Here is a 27,529-nt window from a genome sequence, read left to right as displayed (position 1 = left end):
GCAGGGGAGGGGGGGGGGGGGGGGAGCTAGGAATACTGGGTGGGCCCAATAGCCTTATCTGCCCAACATTTACTATATAGGATTCAAAGGCTGCGATAGGAGCCTGGGCCCCAGGCTGCTGAGACAATTCATGCTCCATGAGAATAGTGTGGGGACTTGTGTCGTGGGTCCCCAGCCTAGATAACAGTATTTGACTTGCCGTATTTACCTGTCTTGCCAGGAACCTCCACTACAGGGACCCGGACGCGAGGGTTGACTGTGGCAATCTTCATAGTGTTGTCGGCCACCTTACTCGGCCAGCTTGTGGTCATGGGCTCTGGCACTACCGCATTCGGATCTGTGTGATAAGCAAAAGAGGAAAGCATGAGAAATTGCTTTGACAGGCAGGCATTCTTCTTCCCTGTCCCCCTCTACTCTGAAGTGCTTTTGCTACCTCGCCACTATTTGCTGCCCTCACATTCCCTCCTCAGATGTTCCACACTGCTGGGGGAATTGTACAAAACCAGTTTACTAGGGACCCTGCTGCAACAGGTATTCTGCAATGAAATGGAAAGGCATCCCAGCTGTAGCAGTTTCCAGAGCAGCCAACATCCCAGAGCCAGGCTGAGGAAGCAGGAGAGAGGGACAGGCATCAGATTTCTCCAGGGACATGGGCAGCTAAGGGCACAGAATTCAGAAGGAAGCATGTGACCCCCCCCCCCCCCCCCCCCCCCTCTGGAGTATTCCCAAAGACACTGGGACGTAGGGCACCACCCAGGACACCGGGAGCCTCTCTGGTGCATCAAACACACCCTCCTCTCCATCAGGAAACACCTTGTGCTCCAGAGGGAGGCAGTGTCCAGGCTGATCCAGAGCCTGTCTTGGAACTACACCATCATCATCGACGGGCCCGAGAAGGAAGATGAGAAATGAAGACTCTTCAGTTTGAGACACCACAAGCCACAGGGTAAATGGGCTGGAAGCAGCAGGCTACAACACCGCATAAATCAACCAGATCTGTCTGGCAGGCTGCTGGTGACCTGGCACTGTCTGTGACGGAAGTGGACACTCTACAGTCCACTGCGCATATGTGACCCATGGATGCTTCTAATCCAGCCTGTGGTGGTGGTCACTTGGTTCCCGGCCCACAGCAGTGGGTCCTGGAAGCACTGGACAGAGATCCGCTTTCCTAGGGAAGAGGCAGCAGAGAGAGGGAGCCACTGTGGCACTCCCGGGGACTTCTCCCTCTCCTGTCCGCACAGGGCACCACCCAATGTGGCCCCTGGGTGAAACAGGCTGATACTAGATTACAAGCTTCCTATGACTTGCCAAAAAATAGATCATTTGTTTTTCCTTAATTGCGACGTACTGAACGCTAAACATTTGCTTATTTTGCTTTTCAGTCATTAAGTAATCTGGCACACACCGCAAGCAGCATGCCGGTCGCGGGCTGGGAGTACAGAGTGTTCACAAAGAATCAGATCTCCCAGTTACAAAGGATCTCAGCTCTTACATGCTAGAGAATTTGATTGTTGCTGAGTGTTTTCAACTCTATATTTTGTGCATAGTGTGTTTTAAGATTGTTTTATGTTGAATATGTAATCTGCCTAGCTTGATGATTATTATCTTAGGCAGATAATAAATATTTTAAGTAAATAAATAAAATTGCACATACAATGTGTGATCCATCAAACAGGGCTTTTGGCGTAGACCCAGCACCATTCTGTTAGCTCTTTTTTTTTTTTTTTTAAAGACTGCCTTCACTTTAAAAAAAAACCTTGTGGCCCAAATATTGGGGAGGGGGTGGGAAGGAGTGAACTTTTTAGGGTGGAGAGCAGGTGTGGAGACTGGGCTGGTTCTGAGTGCATGGAAGGTCGGTAGGAATTACCTCACAGACCAGGCCAGGCAGCCTCAAGCCCTGCTGTTGAGTCAGATCCTTTTGGGAAAGGAATTGACAAACATGGCTTAGATTCTCAAGGTTATCCTCGGCCTCCCCACCTGGACATCCTCCAGCAAATAAGCAGCCAAGGTCACCTCTCTGTCTCATCCACTGGATTCAGCAGTGACAACTGCTCTTCCAGCTCAAATAGGCAGTCACCGAGCTGTCTTCAGGAGTGGCCTAGTGGTACAGTAATGTGCTGAGAGCCAGGGTTCAAATCCCACCTCACCCGCTGACACTTCTTGTGATCTTATTCCGCAAATCCAACAAGTTCAGTACATTCATAATAAAGACAGGGACAAAAACCCAAAAAGCATAAAATAAAATGAACAAACAATAACCAAACTTTATAAAATGCCCCAAGCGTATTCAAAAACCTGTCATTGTACATCAGAGCATCTATCCAGCAATGGTGCGCCTACAGAGCCCAGCCTGTACCAGCTTACAGAACCTGCTCTGCCATAATCTGAAAGGGAGCGAAGTCCAAAGAACCGGAGCTGCCACGAGGAAGCCTCAGTCCTAGTTTTCTGGCACTGAAATGGATATAACGAGGGAACTTGCAAGAACATCTGTGTGGATGAAGGCAATGAATGACCCGGGGTACAATAGGAAGCTTCCCAGTTAAATCGTGAGAATTCCTATAAATAGCTTATGAACCAGGGGACAGAGTCTAAATTAGATTTGATATTGAATAGGAAGGCAATGAAGCTCCTTGAGAAATGACTGAAGATGCACCCCCCCCCCATGGTATACTAAACTTATTCCTAATCCTGGACAAGGATTGTAAGGTCTATGGGGCAGGACTACTTGTACCTGAATTACTAACCATGCTCCAAGCCACCTTGAACATTATTTGGAAAGTAGGCCAAAAAATCCAATTAAAAAAAAAAAAAGAAAGAAAGCACATCCATAGTCTGCTTGAAGAAGAATGCACTCATCTTTTTCCACTCTTTCTGCCAAACTAATAATTCATTCGTTCTGGCTCTAAGGCATGTCCTAGGAATAATACAATGCCTGCAATCCCAAGGCAAGGGAAATGGACCACCCCTTGTGCACCCCTGCGAGTCTGGGCTGATCTGGTCTTCCCAATGCTGCAGAGGTAGCCCTCCCGGCCCTTGGTGGGGGGAGAGAGTCCTATAGTCAGAGTCAGTGGCTCTATATAGGGCTTTTTCATTGCATGGCTCTGGAAGCAGCCCTGGGTCCCCGGCCCAGGGCTAAAGTCAATTAAGAGCGGATATTAAACAGCTAGAGAACACCCGGGTGGGTGTGAATGAAGATCCTGGGCGCCAGACCCCGGCCCTGGTTCTGACTGAGCTGTGGGTACAAAAGCAGCAAGAGGAAACTGCTCCCCTCCCCCAGAAACAAATACAATGAGCCATTAGTGCAGCAGCAGGCTCTCTGGATTACAGAAGAGAGAAGCAATTAAGCCTCTTGCCATGGTTAATGGACACCTGGACCTTGGCAAGCAGAAGGTACCGTGAGAAGAGGACACACTAGGGCCCGCCGCCTGAACTGTGCCTTCAGCAGCAGATCAGAGAAAGGAGGATTGCCTGAAGTTTTGTCCACAGAAATCTGCTGGCTTTAGAGGCATGGAAACAGGGAGGAAAGGTGGGAGCACAGGTGAACAGCGCATATTCTATGTTGCATGTCGGAAGGTGGACAACAGGGTATTCTGTCTCACACAAAGGTGAAGCCGGACAGCACACAGCACTGAACTTGTACTAGTTTGAGCTAGGAAGTCTCTCTGTTCAGGCATGGTCGGTACCGTGCAGCCATGAAGCCCCCCTTCAGTCATATCCGAGCTTAGCAGGAAACATTCTGGGCGACCGATTGTCCTGCGGTCCACAGAGAACATCAGTTACAGGTAAGTAACTGCTTTCTCCATGGACAAGCGGGGTGAATCAGCACACGTGGGGGACTCCCAAGCTAAGGGTGGTCTTAAAGTCCCATACCCATCCTTTCCTGGAGACAGTGGGTGTTTGGTGGGAAGGAGCTGAACACCAATTTTACTGATTATTAAAAAAAATCCCACATGTTAGTACCAACTGAGCCCACTTACTATTGTGGTGAGAGTCATTTCCTAATCAGCACTAGGAAGCAAAAGCATGATGTGACCTCCATGCAGCAGCTTTACATATGTCTTCGACAGAGACAGGGCCAAAGTGAGTACACAAGCTGCTATGTGCTCTCTAGAGAAGGGACTACTAAATACAGCAAAGAGAGAGATGGTCCAAAATCCAAAATCCAATCTGCAATTGTACATTTTGTACCTGCTGGTCCTGGTCTGTTAGGGAGGATGGTCTTATAATCTTCAGTCCTGTCAATATAAGAGGACAGGGCTCTTTCACAATATCGGGAATGTAAGGCCAGGTCAGCTCTATGACCGCGAGGCCGAAGGGAGAAGTTAGGTGAGACAATGGATCGATTTAAGTGGAAGTCCGAGAAATTTAGGATGTGTATGCAAAACTGCTCCCTTAGGGTAGAACTTTGAGTAAATTGGCTATGCCACTGCTGCTTGACGGTCATCAACTTTTCCAGCAGAGGCGACAGCTAGCAAGAATGTGACTTCCCACGTCAAACTATTTGACAAGAGGTAATGGGTCCCAAAAGTGTTCTCATTAATTGAGTGAACACCACACTGAGATCCCAGGAAAGTGCAGGTGGTTTTATGGTTGAAATGAAACTGCCTTGCCCTCATCCTGATCATGGTAAGCAGCAATTGTGCTAAGATGAACCTTAATTGAATTTGTTTACAGTCCAGATCCCAAAAAATAAAGAGCCTAGTCTAATAAGGAGTCATATGATAAAAATCAGACTAAAATCATCTAAATTGGACCTCCTCTGGCTCAGCTGCCAAGGTCATCCCTTGTAATCTCTTTCTTCTCTTGGGGTTCAGTTCTATCAAAATCTCAAAATGGACTCCAAATTTCAAAAATAGTAAGGTCATCCTTCATGTATCTGCATCAGATCCACCAACTATGTAATTTCCTCTGCTGGATCCCAATCCTACATTAATTGCAAATTCCGATTTCACTGAAAGCTGTTCTATTATCTCTGTTCAATAAAATTTATTGTAATCTGCCTTGACACCAACTTTGGGAAAAGGTGGAATTTCAAACATTCATAGGTAAGAGGTCCTGGTTGAAGGTTTCTTGGTTGCAAGTAGCACTGGAAAACAGTATTTGAGCTGCCATATGAAGAAATTAATCTCCTGTCAACATCCACAGTGTTAGAACTAAGGAGTGGATGTCTGGTTGAAGTATACAAGAATTGAAAACCGCTTTAGTTGAACTTGGCCTCTTATCGATAAGTGAAGGAGAGGGAACCATACTTGTCTGGTTCCCTCTCTAAACTCTAAACTATGAGTTTGTTAGGCCCTTGGTTTTTGACTGGCTAAAGAGTAGTAGCATAGAGAAGAGCTTTTTCCCCAATGAACAGAGAAGGCATCCAATGGTAGGTTTTGTTGGGAATCTCTTCTGGAGCAGAAGGTTTGAACCTTGTTCTTGATGAATAGAGACAGACCTATCTCTGGAGTTCTCCAACAGAAGATGTCATTTACCACATGTTGGTCTAGAGACCACTTGCTAGGGTGCAGGACTTGGATCAGTTTGTCTGCTATTACATTTCATAATACAGACAAAACATATTTTTGAACAGTTTGACAGTTTAAGCCTTGAAGTCATCAAAAAGTCCCTCATGAGAGGCTTCTTCGAAAACTAAAAAGTCATGGGATAGGAGGCGATGTCCTTTCGTGGACTACAAACTGGTTAAAAGACAGGAAACAGAGAGTAGGATTAAATGGTCAATTTTCTCAGTGGAAAAGGGTAAACAGTGGAGTGCCTAGGGAATCTGTACTTGGACCGGTGCTTTTCAATATATATATAAATGATCTGGGAAGGAATACGACGAGTGAGGTTATCAAATGTGCGGATGATACAAAATTATTCAGAGTAGTTAAATCACAAGCAGACTGTGATACATTACAGGAGGACCTTGCAAGACTGGAAGATTGGGCATCCAAATGGCAGATGAAATTTAATGTGGACAAGTGCAAGGTGTCCACATTAAAGGTGTTGCATATAGGGAAAAATAACCCTTGCTGTAGTTACACGATGTTAGGTTCCATATTAGGAGCTACCACCCAGGAAAAAGATCTAGGCATCATAGTGGATAATACATTAAAATCGTCGGCTCAGTGTGCTGCAGCAGTCAAAAAAGCAAATAGAATGTTAGGAATTATTAGGAAGGGAATGGTTAATAGAACGGAAAATGTCATAATGCCTCTGTATCACTCCATGGTGAGACCGCACCTTGAATACGGTGTACAATTCTGGTCGCCGCGTCTCAAAAAAGATATAGTTGCGATGGAGAAGGTACAGAGAAGGGCAACCAAAATGATAAAGGGGATGGAACAGCTCCCCTATGAAGAAAGGCTGAAGAGGTTAGGGCTGTTCAGCTTGGAGAAGAGACGGCTGAGGGGGGATATGATAGAGGTCTTTAAGATCATGAGAGGTCTTGAACGAGTAGATGTGACTCGGTTATTTACACTTTCGAATAATAAAAGGACTAGGGGGCAATTCCATGAAGTTAGCAAGTAGCACATTTAAGACTAATCGGAGAAAATTCTTTTTCACTCAACGCACAATAAAGCTCTGGAATTTGTTGCCAGAGGATGTGGTTAGTGCAGTTAGTGTAGCTGGGTTCAAAAAAGGTTTGGATAAGTTCTTGGAGGAGAAGTCCATTAATGGCTATTAATCAATTTTACTTAGGGAATAGTCACTGCTATTAATTGCACCAGTAGCATGGGTTCTTCTTAGTGTTTGGGTAATTGCCAGGTTCTTGTGGCCTGGTTTTTGGCCTCTGTTGGAAATAGGATGCTGGGCTTGATGGACCCTTGGTCTGACCCAGCATGGCAATTTCTTATGTTCTTATGTAAAAAAAACTCATAGGGCACTTAGGACATGGAGAAAGCGCCTCTGATGCCTGCCCCTTCATCTCCTTAAGCTTTGCCACAGATTCCCATTTATCTCACCAAAACCATGAACAACTCACTTCAAGAAGAGTATTCTCCAGGCCTTCTAAAGACAACCAGTATTAGACCTACATTAAAAAGCCCTTGATCCCTCAACACGAGTTACCACCCAATATCAAACCTTCCCAGGCTGGCCAAACTTTCTGAATCCATGGTAATGAGGCAACTGAGAATGTTTCTTAAAGAGAACAGTTTAGACCAAGCTGGTCTGCTTTCTGCACAGTTCAGAATACAGAAACAGTACTCTTCTCACTCATCGGCATTTGGCTTCTGACAGATTGAGGGGATTGGGGAGGGTCAGGTCTCCTGATCCTTCTTGACCTCTTGACTGCATTTGACATGGTCAAATAATTTCTGCTGACCAGATAAACAATACAAAACCGATTTAAATCCTGACTGGCAGATGACAGATAACTTGGAATACAGTATCTTCCAAACCTTAACCCTTGCGTTGAAGTGTACTCCAAGACTCCCCACTATGTTCCATCTTTCAATGTATACATCCAGTCCTTAGCGACCATCATAAGAAAATTCTGGCTCATATTTATGGCAATAACAGATCCTGCTGCTAGAGGATACCAAAGGATGGCACTCAATCAGTGCTGAGGCAGAAAAACACATGAGGACTATCAACTGACTACAGTTAAACAAGGATAAGACAGATCCTATGGGACAGCAAATCTTCACAGACAGATAATGCCCTCTTATTTATTCTGGATGACATCACCCTATACCCGCTACATGAGGTTAAAGGCCTAGGAGTCAGCCCTTACCATTAAGAGCCAAGCAGTTTTAAAGAAAGCATTTTGGCACCTCTGCATGGTAAAACAATTGTGCCCATTCCTACAACGACCGACTTCAACACATGCAATAAATAGTACTCACTCAGGTACATAAAGACAGCATTACAGTAGTCTAACTCAAAATTACTAAGCTACAGAGACTCCTAAACCCTGCTGCCAAAGCCATCAACCAGATGACAAGAATGAGCTTCCCCTCTATTTATCTCTCTATGCATTAAATTCAAAATTTTATCTCTTACATTCAAATCAATGAAGGGCATTGGCCCTAACCTTTTGACAGAGAAGATGAGGGGAAAACCACCCCCATCTGAAACTTGTGCCGGATTGAATACCACTTGACTGCACCATCCCTCGAGACTTTCTGGCTGAAAACCTGCCATCCCAAGGTCCAGGATATTCTGGAGTGGGGCAGCTGCGCTGTGGAACTCACTCTTCTCCTCCTTTTGATCCACTAATGATCGCATGACTTTTTGCTGCCAACTGAAGACCCAACTCTTCCTACAACAAAGCTGCGGACTAAATGGACCACACCCAATGGTGCTCAATAGGCCACTGAACGATGACCCCATGGACACAACCCCAATGTTTAAGACTGTTTCAACTAGGTCTCTTCTGGCTCTTTAAAGGGATCATAAATTTACTCTTAATCTCTTTGTAGGGGGGTCAAGGATTCACGGATACTCTTTGTAGACTGCTTTACAATTGGAATCAGGATGGAAAACCATAGCTATTAATTCTGATCACAACCTGTTAGGTCTAGACATCATCAAAAAAAAACCCAAAAAAACCCCCAGAACTGCAATGTGAGGGAGAGACCCGATCGGAAGCACCCTCCTCCCCCCCGATGTCACCAGGGGCAGCTCCGACCGTTGAAAGGCGCCCTGCCACCAGGCGCCGCTCATCGCGCACCAAAGGGGCCATCCCCTTTGGGCACCCCTTAGTGCAACCTATAGTGTAAATGCCAGCTAATATCTTTGCAATTGAATATCTCTCCTTTGTTTAATATACTTCCTGTTATCCCTTTTTGCTCAATTGTTAAAAATCCTGCATTTTGAGCTTTTGTAAACCGTTGTGATGGCTTTACCGAATGACGGTATATAAAACTCATTAAATAAATAAATAAATAAATGAGCTCAAGTTTCAGCAGTGCCGGTAGCAGCACGTTAGCCAGGTAAACTTAAGCTGGTATACTCAGCAGGGCTTAACCAGGTAAGTCTTCTGCTGATCACACCTGGCTCCAGTTGGCCGGATGAGTTTTCCTGACTAACTTTAGAACTCCTCTCTCATCTGACTAGAAATACTCAGCTAAAGACTTAAGCTCTGCTTCCTGAACCCCTTTACTTTTATCCAGGAAAGTTAACTTGCCCGGCTAATATGTATCCACTGCGAGGGGCAGGAAATGGAAACCTTAGTGTTTGTCCAGTTACGTACCGAACTTAGCTGGACAATCCCACTGAAAATTGACCTCTAAATATAAAACCCCATCCTTTATTTTCTACTATTTCTCTGCTGTGCTGGTATGTTGAACGTAAATACTTTGGTTTAGTGTGATCCGAAAGACAGAACAGAAATCTTATATTCTATAAAATCAGCAAAGGCTCCCCTACCATGTGACTTACCCTGCCCAACCTTCATGATGATTTTCATGGAGCGGGACTGGCAGACTCCACCTTCCCTATTCTCCAGACCTTCGAAAGTCCCATTGGAAGTGGCTGCAGGAGAAGAGGAAAAACACAATTATGAACAGGGCTGATACCATTGGGGCATTACAAGCAACCAGTGTGCACAGTGAGGTCAATCTTCAAAAGCCATTTAGATGGATAACTTTAAGTAGTATATTCAGCGGGACATTTATCCCGCTGAATAAACATGAAGTTATCTGGCTAACCTTAGTCAAATAACTTGCTCATTATTCACCCTACTGACTATTTAGCCCAGTATTTAAAATATTTTTACTGCCTTTCCTGTGTGAAGCTTCACCAACCGACTGGCTACCAGAGTGTCTCTGCTGTTCGGAAGGGGCTTGCTAAATCCACTGAGAGATCACGCCCTCTGCAGACCCCATTACAAACCTGATCGCAATGCTTTGGCGGCTGCCATGTTCGCAGGGGCACAATCTTCTGCAGCAAAAGTGAAACGGGCGAATTTGGATGGTTTCGCCTTTGTTAACTATTTGTGGCTTTTCCCCCATTTCACCTAAACTATGCTGCAGCTCACAGAGTTTGAAAGTGCTTTCAGCAAAATTTGGACTACAGACTGTAAAATCCACACAAGCCCACATATGTTTGGGGTTTCTACATGTACTTTCATGAGAAATTCCAGGTATGTTTCTGTAATATCTATATTTCCGGTCAAGTTTCCTTCAAACCTAAATCTGCAAGTGTTGTATTAGGTGCCTTCAGCACCTATAAAAGGTACATGGCTGACACTATCAAGATACACTTGGCCAAACCTTCAACATTTTAATAGGTTTTGTTGGTGTGTGCATGAAATCCTCTTTTCACTAAAAGAAGGTCTGGTTCCCTCAACTGTGACATAGCAACAAGCAAATCAAACCTCCCCACCCTGCACTTACATACAGTCAGAGAAACTGATAAGGACTGTATCTGGATTTTTTAGAATGTTTTTGACAGTCTCTCATATGAGACTCCTCAGAAAATTACAAAGTCATCATGGGATAAGAGGCAATATCCTATTGTGGACTGGTAACTGGTTATAAAGGCCTGATACAGAGGGCAGGACTAAATGGTCAGTTTGCCAAATGGAGAACCACAGGGATCAGTACTGAGAACTGTGCTGTTCGTAAATGATCTACAAAAGGAAATGAGCATAGTGATCAGATCTGCAGATGACAGAAAAAAATATGGTAAAATACGAGCTGGTCATGAAGAACTGAAAAGCTGGTAATTTAGTCCTACTTTGTCTCCAGCCTTTTAACCAGTTACCAAGCCACAACAAGACACTGCTTCCTATCCCATGACTTTGTAATTTCCTGAGGAATTTCTCATGGGGGTCTTTGTCAAATGCTTACTGAAAAACTAAATACGTTATATCAACCAGCTTACCTTTAACAACATTTATTTACACTTCAAAAAAAATCTAATAGATTGCTAAGGCAAGGCGTCCCTTTGCTAAAACCATGTTGACGCTTCCTAATAAAGCTATTGTCTATCTAATGACCAGCAATTTTGTTTTAAAGAATGGATTCTACCATTTTTCCCAGCACAGACATCAGGCTCACTGGTCTATAGTTTCCTGGATCACATCGGAGTCCTTTTTAAAAAGTGGCATCACATTGGCCATCCTCCAGATATTATGGCCATTTTAAATGATAGGTTACAGATTACTAGTAACAGGTTAGAGATTTCATGTTTGAACTCTTTTAGGACTCTTGGTTGGATACCATCCCATCCTATCCTGGTGATTTGTTACTCTTCAGTTTGTCAATTTGATCTATTTCATCCTTCATCATCACAGATTTGTTTTCGTTGCTCAGAATCATTGCCATTAAAGAATATCTCAGGGATGGGTATGTTCCCAATATCATCCTCAAAGACCAATGCAAAAAAATTAATTCAGTTTTTCTGCTATTTCCTTGTTCTCCCTGAGTATCCTTTCTACCCTTTGGTCTAAGCAGTCTGAATCCCTCAGGCTGTTTCAAATGTCTTAAAAAATTATTAGTAGTTTTTCCCTCTTTAGCAGGCTTCTCAAATTCTCTCTTGGCCTGTCTGTTTTACATCTAACTTGACAGTGCTTCTACTCATCCCTATCTTTTTCATTTTTTTGAATGATGCCCTTTTGGCTTTAACTTCCTCCTTTACCTCACCGTTCAACCATGCTGGCTGTATTCTGTTCTTCTTCCTTTAGCCTTTTTTCATGCATGGAATACATTTTCTCTGGGCTTCCAAGATGGTATTTTTAAACAATGTTCACACCACATGCAAACTTTAACTTTTGCAATTGCTCGTTTTAGGTTTTTTTTCTAATGTCCTCCTTCTATCATAGTTTCCCTTTTTAGTTATATGGCACAGCAGTACTTTTACTCAATGTACAATCAAACTATGGAATCTATTGCCAGAGGACATGGTCAAGGCAATGGAGTTCAAAAGGGGATTGGACAGGGTCCTGAAGGAAAAGTCCATAAACAGCTATTAGCCAGGTGGACTTGGGAAAGCCAATGTTTATACCTGGGAGTATACAAGAAATAAATCAGCTATTGGGGATCTGCTGGGTTCTTGTGTCCCGAATTGATTACAATCAGACAGAATGCTGACTGTCAATGGCCCTTGTTCGGACCCAGTATGCACTTATGTTCTTATTTAATGTCCTCCCTCTAGTGATTATGTCAAATTTGATTGCATTATAATCACTATTGTTTAGTGTAATGGTTCTCAACCTTTTTCCCCATTGTGGCACACCTGACTGATAATGCTCATGTACATGACACACAGCTCATTACAATCCAAGATGCAAATTATGAAGTCATAAGGATAAGTTTATTGCTATAAATGATGCAAGTGAAAGGTAAGAGTACTCTCTCTTAACAGAAATCATATAAATAGTAAACCTCACATACCAGAACAGCACTAACTATCAGCACTCAAGCAATCCTACCTATGAAAAAGCAACATTACAAATATTACACCAGGTCTTAAAACACCAAAAATTCTCCTATTAGGAAAACAGAACAAGCCAAGTTTCTAGAGAATCTATATGCTAGCAGAATACCTCACCTCTGTCACATATGCAGAACACAGATAAGACTCTCACCTAACACAGAATAAATAGACTATAAAGTCTGAAATGGAAACCACAATAAGCCAGATTCTGTATGTAGTGCAATAATGGAAAAATAGAAACAGCGCCAGTCCTAATTTAAAAAAAATAAATAAATCAAGTATAAAATCAATAGCAGTAAAACCATAATAAAAAGAACAAATTTCAAAATAGCTGATGAAAAGATTCAATAATTAAAAACACATCTCCAGACACCAATAAAATATTTCCAAACATCAGGCACAAATCCCCAATAATTAAAACTAATAAGGATTTTAAAAGTCCGCTGTCTATACCTGGAAACTTTTGATTTCCAGGTGTCTTGAGAGCAGGAGGAGAAGAGGGGTTTTTTTGCTCACAAACTCATATACACGCTCTCAAATCACACACATGCTCTCTCTCACATATACACACATTATCTCTCTTTACCACCACTCCCCCGACCCCAAACACAAGTGGCAGTAGCAGCCTCTTCCACCCCCACAGCCACTGGCTGCAGGGCTGATGCTGCTCTGCTTCCTATTGCTCATCACTGGCTGTTCCTCTTCTTGCTCCAGGTCCGCACTGTTCCTCCTGCTCCTCAGGGCCAGTGCTACTGGTATTTCTGTCTGTGGCATGACATTGCGTGCATGAGCCCACTACATACTATTCTGGGCCACAGGGATGGGAAGGAGAGGCCATGTTACAACTGCCTCTGCTTCCGTTAAATCTGCTACCATTCCACCCAGGCTATCAGCATTTTCAAACCTGGGTGGAGGAGACTTTCTCTGCATCTCACTGGGGCAGGGGAAGGGAAGAGCAGCCGGGCAGCACCAGAGCAGGAAGCATGGTATCCTGTTGGTAAAGCATGGAGCCTCACTGGCTGAGAGCCACTGGCTTAGCAGCCTCACCACAGTAACCCCTTGCGTTCCACTGAGGACTAGATCTAAACTAGCTGCCCCTCTTGTTAGTTGTAGGAACATTTGCTCCATGAAGCAATTACTTAAGGCATTTAAAAAAATTAACCAGTCTAGCATGCTCTGATGAGACACCGACCCAAACAATACTGGGGGGGTAGCTGAAGTCTCCCATTATTTTGTTGCCAAATGTATTTGCCTTTCTAATTTCAGCGGCATTTCAGAGTCTGTTTCTTCATTTTGGCCAGGTGGCTGGAGGTATACCCCCACTGCTATGCTCTTACCCATCACACATGGAATTTCTATCCATAAGATTCCAAAGTGCATTCTGTTTCCTGCAGGATGTTTATCATGCTTGACTCTATGCCATCTTTTACATATAGCGCCACCTCTCCACCAATTTGATCCGCCCCATCACATCAATATAGTTTATAGCCTGCTATCAAAGTGTCCCACTGGTTATCCTCCTTTCCACCAGGTCTCTGAAGTGCCTATGTCATCTACATCCTCATATAATTCCATACATTCTAACTCTCCAATCTTGCTTTTCTGCTTCTGGCATTTGCATACAGACATTTTATTTGTACTTTCTTTTCTCTTTCTACTCACAACCTGCTTATTAGCAAATAATGCAGGCAGTGTCAGGGCTTAATTTGCAGACAAAAAACAAAAGTGGAACTGTGAAGCAGGGGTGGGAGTGAGGTCAGGGCTGGACACACACACACTTCCTTATTCTAGTTGTACTCTATTCCCAGCCACTACCAGGGCTCAACCATCAGCCAGTCTTCGCCTACTTCAGAGACAGAGCACAGTTATCCAGCCAAAGAGCAGTGCTAATCTTAGCCAAATAAACTTATCCATCTGACTTTAAGATAGCCAGGGGCATTCAGTGGCATGCCTACAGTGCTGACTATCCTGGCTAACTTTCCTAGGTGGTCAGTGGTTGAACACAGAGCTAAATACATTCTCTGCTAGGGAGATCATACTTTAGTGAAGGGACCATAGGCCCCCATTACACTGGTTTAGAACAAATTACTGGGAATTGGTTCTCAAAGAGGATAAGGACTAAGGGACAACAAACTAGTAGCAAATGTAAAATATTTCAATACATATTTCCTTTAGTTAATAGACAAACTATGAATGAAAAAAATTGTGAGGGAGAAAAACTAGTATACAATATAGAACAAAATTACAACTAGTTGTAAATAGACTGATATCTAATCGAATCCCAAAATATGCCAAAATGATACTAGTTCAACACATTATTGGTACAATTTTTATAAACTTTGCATTCTGTTGGCCAGTTCGGTTCGTGATAGTGAGTAGAAATTCACATCACCCTTAAATAACAAAGAAATCATTAGCCACGTTTTCTAAAGCAACAGAAATCCAATTTTGAACTTAGGTGGTCCGATAACAGGCCATTTTAAATAAATTTATTTCTGAGCTCAGAAAACAAGTATAGTGAAAGTTTTTATGAAATGATGGAAAATTCAAAAAAGTTTGTTTAATAAAATTTGTATTTTATACAGTATCATTTTGGCATATTTTGGGATTCGATTAGATATCAGTCTATTTACAACTAGTTGTAATTTTGTTCAATAGACAAACTATTACATTTTTAGACAAAGTATCTGGTCAAGTCTAGTAGCACAGCTGAGTTTAAAGGTTTGGATGACTTTCTGCAGGACAGGTCTATTAACAGTTATTTTATTTATAGATCTAGATTCCACCTTTCAGGCACTTCAAAGAGGATTACATGCAGGTACTGCAGGGATTAGCCAGACAGACCACACTCTCTCCATACCATACTTCTGACTGAGCAGCATGGAACGGTCTTTACTATCAGGATCTGCTGCCTGCTTCCTAGTGACCTGCACGGACCAATGTTGGAAACAGGAGGCTGTGCACGATGGACATTGCTCTCACCCAGGATGGCCCAACTTACTTCCTATGACAATGCCACAGACCCTTAAGTCTATGTCTTCCTTTAACTCTCTCTTAAGGATCTTCTCACCCTCTCCATTGGCAAGAACTCTCTGCTTCTACCAAGTTTTATCCTTCATCACCCCCATCACAAAGGATCCTCTGTGCTCTTCCCAAATTATACCCATCACTTTCCTCTCCATAGCTTATTCCACTACTCATACCCTCCCCTCATAAAGGATCGTCTCGTTTATCCCACTGCTCACACCTTCCATCATTAGGAATCCTCTCTTGTCTTACTAGATTTTACCCATTACATCCCCACCACTGGTGTTTCTACCAAGTTTTACCCTTCAAACTCCATAACTAAGGATCCTCTCTGCTTATCCCAGGCTTTAACCCTCATTGCCTATCTACTCCTTTCCCCATCACTAAGGATCCCCTCTCCTCTTACCAGGTTTTAACCATCATCCTCCTCCTCCTCCATCTCAAAGAAGCCTCTTTGCTGCTCCCAGGTCTTACCTATCACCCCACCATCGCTAAGGAGCCACTCTACTTCTACTAAATTTTCCAGGTCAGTAGCCCCACCCCCCACTATTAGTAAGGATCCTCTGTGCTTATCCCAGGCTTTACCCCTCACTCCCCCACAGCTAAGGATCCTCTGTGCTTATCCCAGGCTTTACCCCTCACTCCCCCATAGCTAAGGATCCTCTGTGCTTATCCCAGGCTTTACCCCTCCCCCACAGCTAAGGTTCCTCTGTGCTTATCCCAGGCTTTATCCCCTCACTCCCCCACAGCTAAGGATCCTCTGTGCTTATCCCAGGCTTTACCCCTCACTCCCCCATAGCTAAGGATCCTCTGTGCTTATCCCAGGCTTTACCCCTCACTCCCCCATAGCTAAGGATCCTCTGTGCTTATCCCAGGCTTTACCCCTCCCCCACAGCTAAGGTTCCTCTGTGCTTATCCCAGGCTTTACCCCCTCACTCCCCCACAGCTAAGGATCCTCTGTGCTTATCCCAGACTTTACCCCTTACTCCCTCACAGTTAAGGATCCTCTGTGCTTATCCCAGGCTTTACCCCTCCCCCACAGCTAAGGATCCTCTATCCTTATCCCAGGCTTTACCCCTCACTCCCTCACAGCCAATGATCCTCTATGCTTAGCTCAGGATTTCTTGAATTTTCTTACAGTTTTGCACCCACAACCTTCTCTATAAAAAATATTTGCTGATGTTACCCCTCACTGCACTGACTTTTTAGTCTCATCTCTTCAACTTTTGATGTAGAATTGTCTTTCCTATACGAAAGGTTTGCATCTTGTGCATTTGAGGTATCTGAATATCTCTATGTCATCTCCTTATCTCTAGGAAATAAAGCCCATTAGACCTTATGGACCTAGTTCTCTAAGTACCAGTACCGGTTCCAAGTAACTAGCATCCTGCATGAAAACCGAAACAAATGTCCTTACCCCAACAAAAACCGAAGTGTACACAGGGCCAGCTCGGGTGCGAATCACTGACAGCCCCTCCCCTCGGTATCAGAGAGTAAGGAAGTCAGACTGGGGACAGGGAGGGAAGCGGGGTCTCCCTTCGGGCTGTGGCGCCCTTTCGATCGCACACCCCAAAAGCCAGCTAATGTCTGGTACAATGCACTGAGAACCGAGAAAAGAAAAGCCCCACCAAGTAGGGAGGAGCTTGCAGGAAAGGCAAAGCCCTGCTCCTCCTCACACCTGCACCATGTCGAGAGGCAAAAGGATTTCTCCTGCTCCTCCCACCTGCTCCTCTTGTGGTGGTGGTGGAGGGGGATCCGCCTGCTTTGCTTTTTGTAACAGACTGACCTGATTATTTCTGTAACGCAGATCTCCGTGGAAGGAGGGAGGGAGGGAGGGAGGGAGGGAAGAAGGCCACCCCCCCCCCCTACACACACACACAGCAGTAGCATCTTGTGAAAGAATCTGTGCAGAGCTGGGGCAGGATGGGAAGATTAACATTTGAGACGGCTCTGCCAGCGAGATATTAACAATGACCTTTAAAGCTGCAGAGGAGGCCAGGAAAAAATGTACAAAAGGCAGACCCCTCCCCCCACATCCTCCATACACGCACACTCACCTCTCCCAACACACACACACACACCATGCAACTTACCTCCTGCAACACATACACACACACACACACCTCAAACTCTCCATCACCTCTCCCACATATCCAGGTACAGTCACCTTCTGCAACACACAACCTCTCCCCCCTTACCCCCCCCCCCCCCACATATCCAGGCACAATTACCTTCTGCAACACACAACACAACCCCTCCCCCACATCCCCTCCTCCTACATATCCAGGCACAGTCACCTTCTGCAACACACACACACACACACATCCCCCCTCACCCCCCCCCCACATATCCAGGCACAGTGACCTCCTGCAGCACACACACACACACATCCCCCATCACCTCTCCCCCATATCCAGGCACAGTTACCTCCTGCAAAACACACACACACCTCAAACCCTCCATCACCTCTCCCACATATCCAGGCACAGTTACCTCCTGCAACACACACACACACACACACACCTCAAACCCTCCATCACCTCTCCCACATACCCAGGCACAGTCACCTTCTGCAGCACACACACAAAATACAACACAACACACATCCCCCCCCATCATCTCTCCCCCATATCCAGGCACAGTTACCTTCTGCAACACACACACACACCTCAAACCCTCCATCACCTCTCCCACATATCCAGGCACAGTCACCTTCTGCAGCACACACACACACACCTCAAACCCTCCATCACCTCTCCCACATATCCAGGCACAGTCACCTTCTGCAACACACAACCCAACCCCTCCCCCCACATCCCCTCCTCCTACATATCCAGGCACAGTGACCTCCTGCAGCACACACACAAAATACAACACAACACACATCCCCCATCACCTCTCCCCCATATCCAGGCACAGTTACCTTCTGCAACACACAACCCCTCCCCCCTCACACACACCCCCTACATATCCAGGCACAGTGACCTCCTGCAGCACACACAACACAACACACATCCCCCATCACCTCTCCCACATATCCAGGCACAATTACCTTCTGCAACACACAACACAACCCCTCCCCCCACATATCCAGGCACAGTGACCTCCTGCAGCACACACAACACAACACACATCCCCCATCACCTCTCCCACATATCCAGGCACAATTACCTTCTGCAGCACAAACATGGCCCCACCCTCAAACACCCATATCCTCCATGCACACACATCCCACCCCTCCCATACATTCAGGCACACTTGCCTCCTGCAACACATACACAGCTCCTCCTCTACCCACAGTGTCTGTGCTGGCCCCCTCCCCGTGGCCCCCAGTTTATCTCCCTCCAGTAATCTAAACTTTAAAACCTGAGACTCCTCCCTAGCCAGGTCCACCCCCTCTCCTTTGGACCCCATGACCAGTGCAAGGGGATTAGATGCTCCAGGAGAGCTTTAAAGTCCCCCCTCGCTCCCTCCAATCCCAGCCGTCTACACACACACACACACACACACACACACACACACACACACACACACACTATAAATGCATAATTTTTAAGTGTCTAACAGATTTTACATTAAAAAGAACATTCAGAGCAATCTTCTAAGCTAAAAATATCACCTACAGCAACCTGTATTTTATGTTTACATGCACTGCTGTGGCACCAACCAGAAAATCCTGCAAGAATACCCTTATGGTATTAAGACTGTTGTAATGTGTCCTGGATGTGGGCTTGACCCTCAAAGCCATGAGTGAAAAATTATCTCCTATACCAAATCTGCACTAACTGCCAGCACTCAAACAATAATCTTACCTTTGAAAAAATGCTGCAAATATTACACCAGATCCTAAAATACCAATACACCTCCTATTATTAAAACAGAACAAGTCAGGCTGCTATAGATCCCTACACAGAAGCTACATGCTAGCAGAATACCTCACCTCGTTCACACATGCAGAACAGAGACAGACCCTCCCCAAATACAGAATAAAACAGAGACCATAATGTATAAATAAAAATGTGCAGACAAAAAGTGAACTGGAAAACGCAATAAGCCAGACTCTGAATACAGTTCAACAATGGAAACATAGAATCTCCATTCATCAGAAAACATCAAACAATAAAATCAACAAACATAAAACAAATCACAACAGTAAAACCATATTAATAACAAAAATAAATATTTCAAGACAGCAGAAGAATAAAAATCCAGTAATTAAAAACAAATCGATTTTTCAGTTTCCAAAAGCCAGTAAAATACTTCAAAACAGCAGATATCTAACACCAAATAACTAAAACTAATAAAGATTTAAAAAAAAAAAACAAAAAAAAACCCCCAACAACAAAACACCCCTCACTTTACATTCCTGGGAAATTTTGATTTCCAGTCATCCTGGATTAGTGAGTGTTGGAGGGCAAACAAACTTTCTCCTCTCTTTCATATAGTCACACACACTTCCTTTCTCTCATACATATTCATGCTCACATACTCACGCTTCTTCTCTCAGATGCACACATACACATGTGCTCCCTTCTCACACACACAGACACACTCTCTCCCGCCCCCGCCCAAACTCTCTCTCACATGCTCTTTCTCTCACACACAAACACACATGGGCCTCACCTTCTTTTCTTCCACTTGCTTCCCCCAACAGCCCTGGGCCCATCTCTTCAATCTGACCTCCAGCCAGTTTGGACTGCAAGGTGCCCGCCATGCCACTTTGACTACTGGTGGGATGGGGGCCATCGGGCAGCCCAAAGCCTCACTACCTCTGCTCTTTCCCTCACTATCTTGGCTCTCTCCCCACCTTCTCTCCCTGCAGAGGGTCTTCCCCCCCTCTCCTCACACTGCCTCAGTTCTTTCCCCATCCCTGTCTCTCCAGAGATTCTTCTCCCTCTTCTCACCCCTTAGTGAGTCACTAGCACAGCTTTTCCCCCTTTTCACCCTAAGAACATAAGAAATTGCCATACTGGGTCAGACCAAGGGTCCATCAAGCCCAGCATCCTGTTTCCAACAGAGACCAAACCAGGCCACAAGAACCTGGCAAGTACCCAAAAGCTAAGTCTATTTCAGGTTACCATTGCTAGTAATAGCAGTGGCTATTCTCTAAGTCAACTTGATTAATAGCAGTTAATGGACTTCTCCTCCAAGAATTTATCCAAACATTTTTTAAACCCAGTTACACTAAATGCACTAACCACATCCTCTGGCAACAAATTCCAGAGTTTAATTGTGCGTTGAGTGAAAAAGAATTTTCTCCGATTAGTCTTAAATGTGCTACTTGCTAACTTCATGGAGGGCCCCCTAGTCCCTCTATTATCCAAAAGTGTAAATACTGAAACAGATTCACATCTACTCGTTCAAGATCTCTCATGATTTTATAGACCTTTATCATATCCCCCCTCAGTCGTCTCTTCTCCAAGCTAAACAGCCCTAACCTCTTTAGACTTTCCTCATAGGGACCCTTTATCATTTTGGTCGCCCTCTTTCCTCATTACCTTAGCTTTCCCCCCCTCTCCCTTCCTCTAGAGGCTTTTCTCACCCTCTCCCTCACCTGCTCTTTCCTCCCCTCTTCTCACCCCTTAGTGAATCACTAGCACAGCTTTTCCCCTTCTCACCCTCTTTCCTCATTCCCTTAGCTTTTCCCCCTCTCCCTTCCTCTAGAGGCTGTCACCTCTCCCTCACCTGCTCTTCCCCCCCCCCCTCTTCTCACCCTTTCCCCACTTTCTTCCTTCTCCTGCCTTCTTACCCAGCCTCTCCCCACCTCTTTCCCCTTCCCAGGCCCTTTCTCCTGGACAAAACAGAGGCCTTGGGGCTGCCTGGCAGAATCCAACCCGCCAGCGACCTTAGTAAAGAAAAGGCTCCGGGCCACCTTCGACATAGAAGAGCCTAAGGGTGGCTTGCCTGCTCAGATTTAGGCATCAGACTGGGCAAGGGTAACCCTAACCCCTTCCCGATCAATGAGGCAACAACAGCGATCCCCCGCACAAGCCGGCAGCAGTAGCGTTTCATCCTGCCAACATACACACCTCCCAACCCTATCCCCATCCCCTTCACATACACCACTTGAATATTATTCTAACTGCCGCAAACCTTTATCTCTGTCACAACAGAAGTTCTTTCAAATAGGTAAGATTACAAAACATTTGCATATCAATAGAGGAAAAAAACACACTTAGGGTCTTGTTCTATCTTTGCATTCTTCCTGTTCCAAAAATGTCCATCCACTGCAGCCTGATATCCTACATGTACAGAACAGATTGCTGACATTATGTCTCCCTTACTCCTCCCATTACTGAGTCTCTATTCCTTCCATCACAGACCTCTCACACCACAGACGTGCAGAGAGAACATGCCACCTGTCTAGTCTGCCCATCCACCACAACGACTCACCTTTACAATCCCTACCACTCCCTCCGAGATCCTCTGGGCTTGTCCCATACTTTCCTGAATTTACATACTGTCCTCGTCTCCACCACCTCTCCACTGGGAGAGGCTGTTCCATGCATCCACCGCTCTCGCTGTACAGAAATATTTCCCAAGATTCAGCCTGAGTCTCTCCCTTTCACCCTCATGCCAGAGCCTCCTTTCCATTGAAAAAGTTTCACCTCCTGTGCATGGAAACCTTTGAGATATCCGAATGTCTCTATCACAGCTCCCCTTTCTCCCCTTTACGCTAGGGTATAGGTGTTTAGATCTTTAAGTCTGTCCCCAAATGCTTTAGGACGAACACCACTGACTATTTTAGCAGCCTCCCTCTGCACAGACTCCATCCTGTTTATATCCTTTTGAAGGTGCGGTCTCCAGAACTGTACACAGTTTTCCAAGCGAGGTCTCACCAGGGACCTATACAGGGACAATATCACCTCCTTTTTTCTGCTGATTATTCCTCTCCCTATGCAGCCAAGCATCTTTCTGGTCTTTGCCATCCCTTTATCCACCTGTTTGGTCTCCTTAGTCTCATCAGATGTGATCATCAGCAGATTCCGCTCGTCTTTCATACTTAGAAGAACTTCACTCCTTATACTGCAGCTCTCCCTTAGGTTTCTGCATCCTAAATGCATGTTTTATCATTAAGTCTTAGCTGCTAGACCCTAAACCAGAAGTAAGCAACTCCTGTCCTGGAGTGCCACAAACAAGTCTGGTTTTCAGAATATCCACAATGAATATGGATGAGACATGCAGGCATATAATGAAGGCAGTACATGCAAATATACTTCATACATATTCATTGTGGTTATCCTAACACCCAAACCTATTTGAGGCACGCCTGGACCCAAGTTGCGTATCCCTGTCCTGGACCATTCCTCAACCTTCGTAGATACCTCCTGTTTTTCACACCTTTATCATATCTACCCTGTCGCAGATTTTGGTATCATTGACAAAAAGACAAACCTTTCCTAACAATGCTTCTACAATGTCATTCACGAAAATGTTGAAAAGAACCAGTCCAAGGACCAATCCCTGCATCACACTGCTAGTAGCATCCCCCTCCTCCTCAGAGAAAACTCCATGTACCACTACCCTGCCTCACCTCCCACTCGGGCAGTTTCTAACCCAATCAGTCACTCTAGGATCCATACCAAGGGCGCACAATTTATTTATGTATTCTATACGGAACAGTGTCAAAGGCCTTGCTGAAATCCAAATACACTACGTCCAGTGTTCTTCCTTGATCCAGTCACCCAATCAAAGAAATTGATCAGATTTGTCTGACAAAATTTACCTCTGGTAAAACCATGCAGCCTCGAATCTTGCAATCCTTTGCATTCCAGAAACTGCACTTTCCTCTGATTTAGCAGCGACTCCATTAATTTGCTCACCACAGAGCTCAGACTGACCGGCCTGTGGTTCCCAGCCGCCTCCTTACTTCCACTTTTGTGAAGAGGAACCACGTCCACCCCTCTCCAATCTCCGGAACATGATGAAGTCTCCTTCACTCCCCCCCCCCCCCCCGTTGCGCTCGCTCCTTGTGTCAGTCCGATTCACTACCCCCCTCACTGACCAGACTCATCAAAACAGCCTTCATTCCTCCCATCAGACTTCTCATCCTGTGAGGGAGCCGCACTCTCTCCCCTCCTACCACTGCCCTGCAGAGCAGTGTGTGTGAGAGGAGTACCTGTGATATCTTCACTGCGCAAGCCCCCTGAAATGCACTGCGTCCCTGCACAAACAGAAAGCAAACTGCGGCGGCTTCCCGTCGAGATGCCGCACTGAGCCGGAGGAAAAGGGGATAAGGCATGAGCTCCGCTGGCAGCACCTGCAGGATCCTGCTGGAGCCCTGGCAGCAAAGCTTGGTGTTTATGGCTCCACCTTGACCAGCCGGAGTCCCTGAACTACAGCAAACAAATACAGAACGGGCAGGCCTTAAACCATTGCAGAAAAAGAGCAGGGATGGCGTTCCCTGGAGAAGAAATGTTACATGGGGGGGGGGGGGGAGGCAGCAATCAAGCTGGAAGGGATGCTAGGTGTCAGACCTGGAGGGGCCACATTTACTTCTTCACATTCTTCCACTCCAAGAGCAAAGGTTGGAGCAAGCTGTAGACACTGAGTGCACGACACAGAGTCCACCTCAGGCTCACTGAAGCACAAAGTGCAGCCACTATCTGCCCCGAAACAGGCACAGCCTGCACTCCAGGGACACAGAGGACTCAGAGGCTGAAACCAGGGACAGTGTGAGGGGGGGGTCAGAGTAATATAGAATATCACAGCAGATAAAGACTGAAAGGACCCATCTGATGTGCCCATTTTCCCGCCTGGTACACTGCCACAGATGTAATTCATTCACAACCCCTCACTCCCCCCCAGCTAAGGATCTTCTGTGCTTATCCCAGGCTTTACCCCTCACTCCCCCACAGCTAAGGATCTTCTGTGCTTATCCCAGGCTTTACCCCCTCACTCCCCCACAGCTAAGGATCCTCTGTGCTTATCCCAGGCTTTACCCCTCACTCCCCCACAGCTAAGGATCCTCTGTGCTTATCCCAGGCTTTACCCCTCACTCCCCCACAGCTAAAGGATCCTCTGTGCTTATCCCAGACTTTACCCCCTCACTCCCTCACAGCTAAGGATCCTCTGTGCTTATCCCAGGCTTTACCCCTCACTCCCCCATAGCTAAGGATCCTCTGTGCTTATCCCAAGCTTTACCCCTCACTCCCCCACAGCTAAGGATCCTCTGTGCTTATCCTAGGCTTTACCCCTCACTCCCCCACAGCTAAGGTTCCTCTGTGCTTATCCCAGCTTTACCCCTCACTCCCCCACAGCTAAGGTTCCTCTGTGCTTATCCCAGCTTTACCCCTCACTCCCCCACAGCTAAGGTTCCTCTGTGCTTATCTCAGGCTTTACTCCTCACTCCTTCACAGCTAAGGATCCTCTGCACTTATACCTTACCTTCTTGACTTCTACCCTTGGAGGCTGTTCCATGCATTCACCACCCTTTCCTAGAAGAAATATTTTTCTAGTGTTGCTCCAAGGTCAGGGTTTGCATTCCATGGAGAGTTTGAGTGGTGTCAGGTTAAATCCAGCGACAGTGTTAAGGATGACGAGCTGAAGTGGAATTGGTTTGATAGGATGGGGGTGGGGGGGATTATGATGCATGCTAGGGACAGAGTGATGGTGGACACACAAAGCTGCTGGGTGTTGGAGAAGGCGGCCTGAATGCTCTGTAGGCTCAATTAGTAAGCAGGAGTTCTGTACTTGTCCTCTTTTCAATGTTGGTTTGCAGTCTTCGTGAGGGAACTTCAGATTTATCTATGAACATTTGTTATTCAGCCTTTCCCCACAGTTGGTCTCAAGGCAGATTACAATAAATTTAAATGAACAGAGGCAAAAGAACAGCTTACAGTCAAATCAGAATTTGCAATTAGCATAGTATTGAGATTCAGTACAGGAAATTCTATCTGTGAATTGTTTCCAGACCCAGTTGTGTCCCTGTTGTGCATAACAGTCCCTCGTCGGCAAGTTGGGTTGAAGATGAGGGTCTTAGGGTTGAGTTGGGCTGAAAAGCCCTGCCTTAGTTTTTTCCATGAACTTAAGTAAGCCTGGCTCCAGGTGCAGGGTTACTTTGTTCCAAATCTTTTGTGCATTGCATTGGGCAGGACAATCTGGCCGTGGTCAGCAGAGGAGAGGAAAGAGGAACCATTTTGGTGGACTGAAATTCCCTTGAGGTTGTGTAAGGGGCAAGAAGTTGAGAAAGATACTCAGAGGCCTCTCTATTCAAGCATTTGTACACAAAGTAGAGAGGGGTTTTTATTTCATTTTACCCTGCTTTCTATCAGGAGCCAGTGAAGTTGATGTAGAATAGGCTTGATATGATCAGGGACTTTTGCACCACCCAAAAGTCACACAGTGGTACACTGCAGAAGATGGAATCACTTTGAAGTGTATTGAGACCTGCCGTTGCGTAGAAGTGATTCTCAACCAGTGTGTGGCTAAGTATCAGCCGATGCATCAAGGCGTCCCAGTGTCCCACTTTCCTCTCTCCTTCATCGCAGCAAGACGCACAAATTCTTCCACTAACACCGCTGCGGTTCCTTCCGGGCAGGAACAGCAGCAGTGTTAGTGAAAGCTGGTAACACCAGTGGTATATGGCCTTTTTTTTTTTTCTTCCTGCCCCCACGGCCCGGAACAGGAAGTGATGTAGAGTGGGGGACACACAGAAAAAAAAAAAAAAAAAAAGAAGATCATGCTGCATAAAGTAATAGCAGAAATGTGGGTCCGGACCAAAATGAAGCACAGCTGGCAGTCAGCGACGGGAGAAAGAGCAGAGTTAGGCCCTGCAACAGATGAGATTGTTTGTTCTCAGGCCACGGGGACTGGAGCAGGAGGCTACTGCAGCTGCCATTTCTGCTGGGGGGGGGGGGGGGGGGTCATGAGTGAGAATGAGCCAGAGGGAGAGCCTGAATGATTGACAACATGTAAGTAAGAGAGAGTGTGTGTTTGTGCAAGTGTGATTGACAGTGTGTGTGTCCAAGTGAGGGAGCATGTATGTGAAAGAGCATGTGTGATTGAGAGAGACAGACAGGTCAGGGAGTTGACGTGTGTGTGTGTGTGTGTGTAACAAAGACTGGTCAGGGAGGTGACTGGTGTGAGAGAGAGACTGGTTGGGGAGGTCACTGGTGTGTGTGAGTGACTGGTTGTGGGCCCAAGGAAGAGGACTGTGAGGACAGAGCTTCAGCAGCCACTGCTGCTTCTGGTGAGTGCTATTGGCCTGGAAGGGAAAGGAGTAGGAGAGTTGCTGGAGAAGGTAAGTAAAGGTGGCTTTTTAAAATTTATTTTTCTTGACTGACTGCCATTTTAATTATTGGGTATTATTGATGTATCTGCAGTTTTGAAATATTGTATTGGTGTTTGGAGAATTTTTAATAATTTTTATGAGTTTCTAATTGTTGGATGTTATTCTGTTCATCAGCTGTGTTGAAACATTTATTAGTATAGTTTTACAATTATTTCTGTGTGGGGATGGCTTGTTCTGTTTTCCTAATAGGAGGTGTATTGCTGTTCAGGGCTTGGTTTAATATTTGTAGTGTTGCCTTTTCATAGGTTGGGTTGTTATTGTTTTGAGTATGTTCCATAATGCAGGTGTAACTGTGTGCAGATTAGTTTGTGTGTATTATTGCAGATCCTGGGACTATGTTAGGTGCTATATTTCTCTTTCCATTTCTCCAGGTTCGCACTGCATGCAGAGTGGCTTTTTTGGTTTTCCATTCCAGTTTCTGTCTCCATATTTATAATTTGTGGCCTTTCTGTACTTGAAGGTCGGTTTGTGTGTGTGTGACAGAGTGAGGTATTTTACTAGCTTGTAAGCATTTGTATCAATCTTATTTGTTGTGTTTTCTCAATAGGACATGCATTAGTGGTAAATTACTATCTTTTCATAAGTAGGGCTATTATGCCTGGTAGAGGGAATTTATTTTGCTGTTACTGAGATGGTGAATTGTATGGGTAATGCCCTAGTTCTGCTCTGCACCCATTGGTTGGGGGGGGGGGGGGGGAATCAGGGCGGGTTCCTGTGGATGCAGAGTGCATGTTTACATTTAGCCCCATGATGGTAATGTGTTCAGAGTGTCACACATGCGAGAACCATCTGTCAGGTATGCCCCAGCCAAAAAGGTTGCGAACCTAGGGAATTTCA

General features: G+C 45.4%; 1 protein-coding gene across 1 annotated transcript in view; it reads right to left on the bottom strand.

The window, feature by feature from the left end:
- Positions 1–27,529, bottom strand: part of EFNB1 (ephrin B1) — a 100,470-nt gene that overhangs the window by 7,822 nt on the left and 65,119 nt on the right. Inside the window, exons 3-4 of the mRNA XM_029607279.1 lie at positions 9,373–9,465; positions 209–337 (exon numbers count right to left, since the gene is read on the bottom strand). Of these exons, the coding sequence (XP_029463139.1) occupies positions 209–337; positions 9,373–9,465 (222 nt within the window). The remainder of the gene's footprint in view (positions 1–208; positions 338–9,372; positions 9,466–27,529) is intronic.

Source organism: Rhinatrema bivittatum, chromosome 6 (genome assembly GCF_901001135.1).
Source record: "Rhinatrema bivittatum chromosome 6, aRhiBiv1.1, whole genome shotgun sequence".
In the NCBI taxonomy this organism is placed as follows: domain Eukaryota; kingdom Metazoa; phylum Chordata; class Amphibia; order Gymnophiona; family Rhinatrematidae; genus Rhinatrema; species Rhinatrema bivittatum.
The sequence above is the reverse complement of the archived record's forward strand: the minus strand, read 5'-3'. Positions and strand labels throughout refer to the sequence as shown.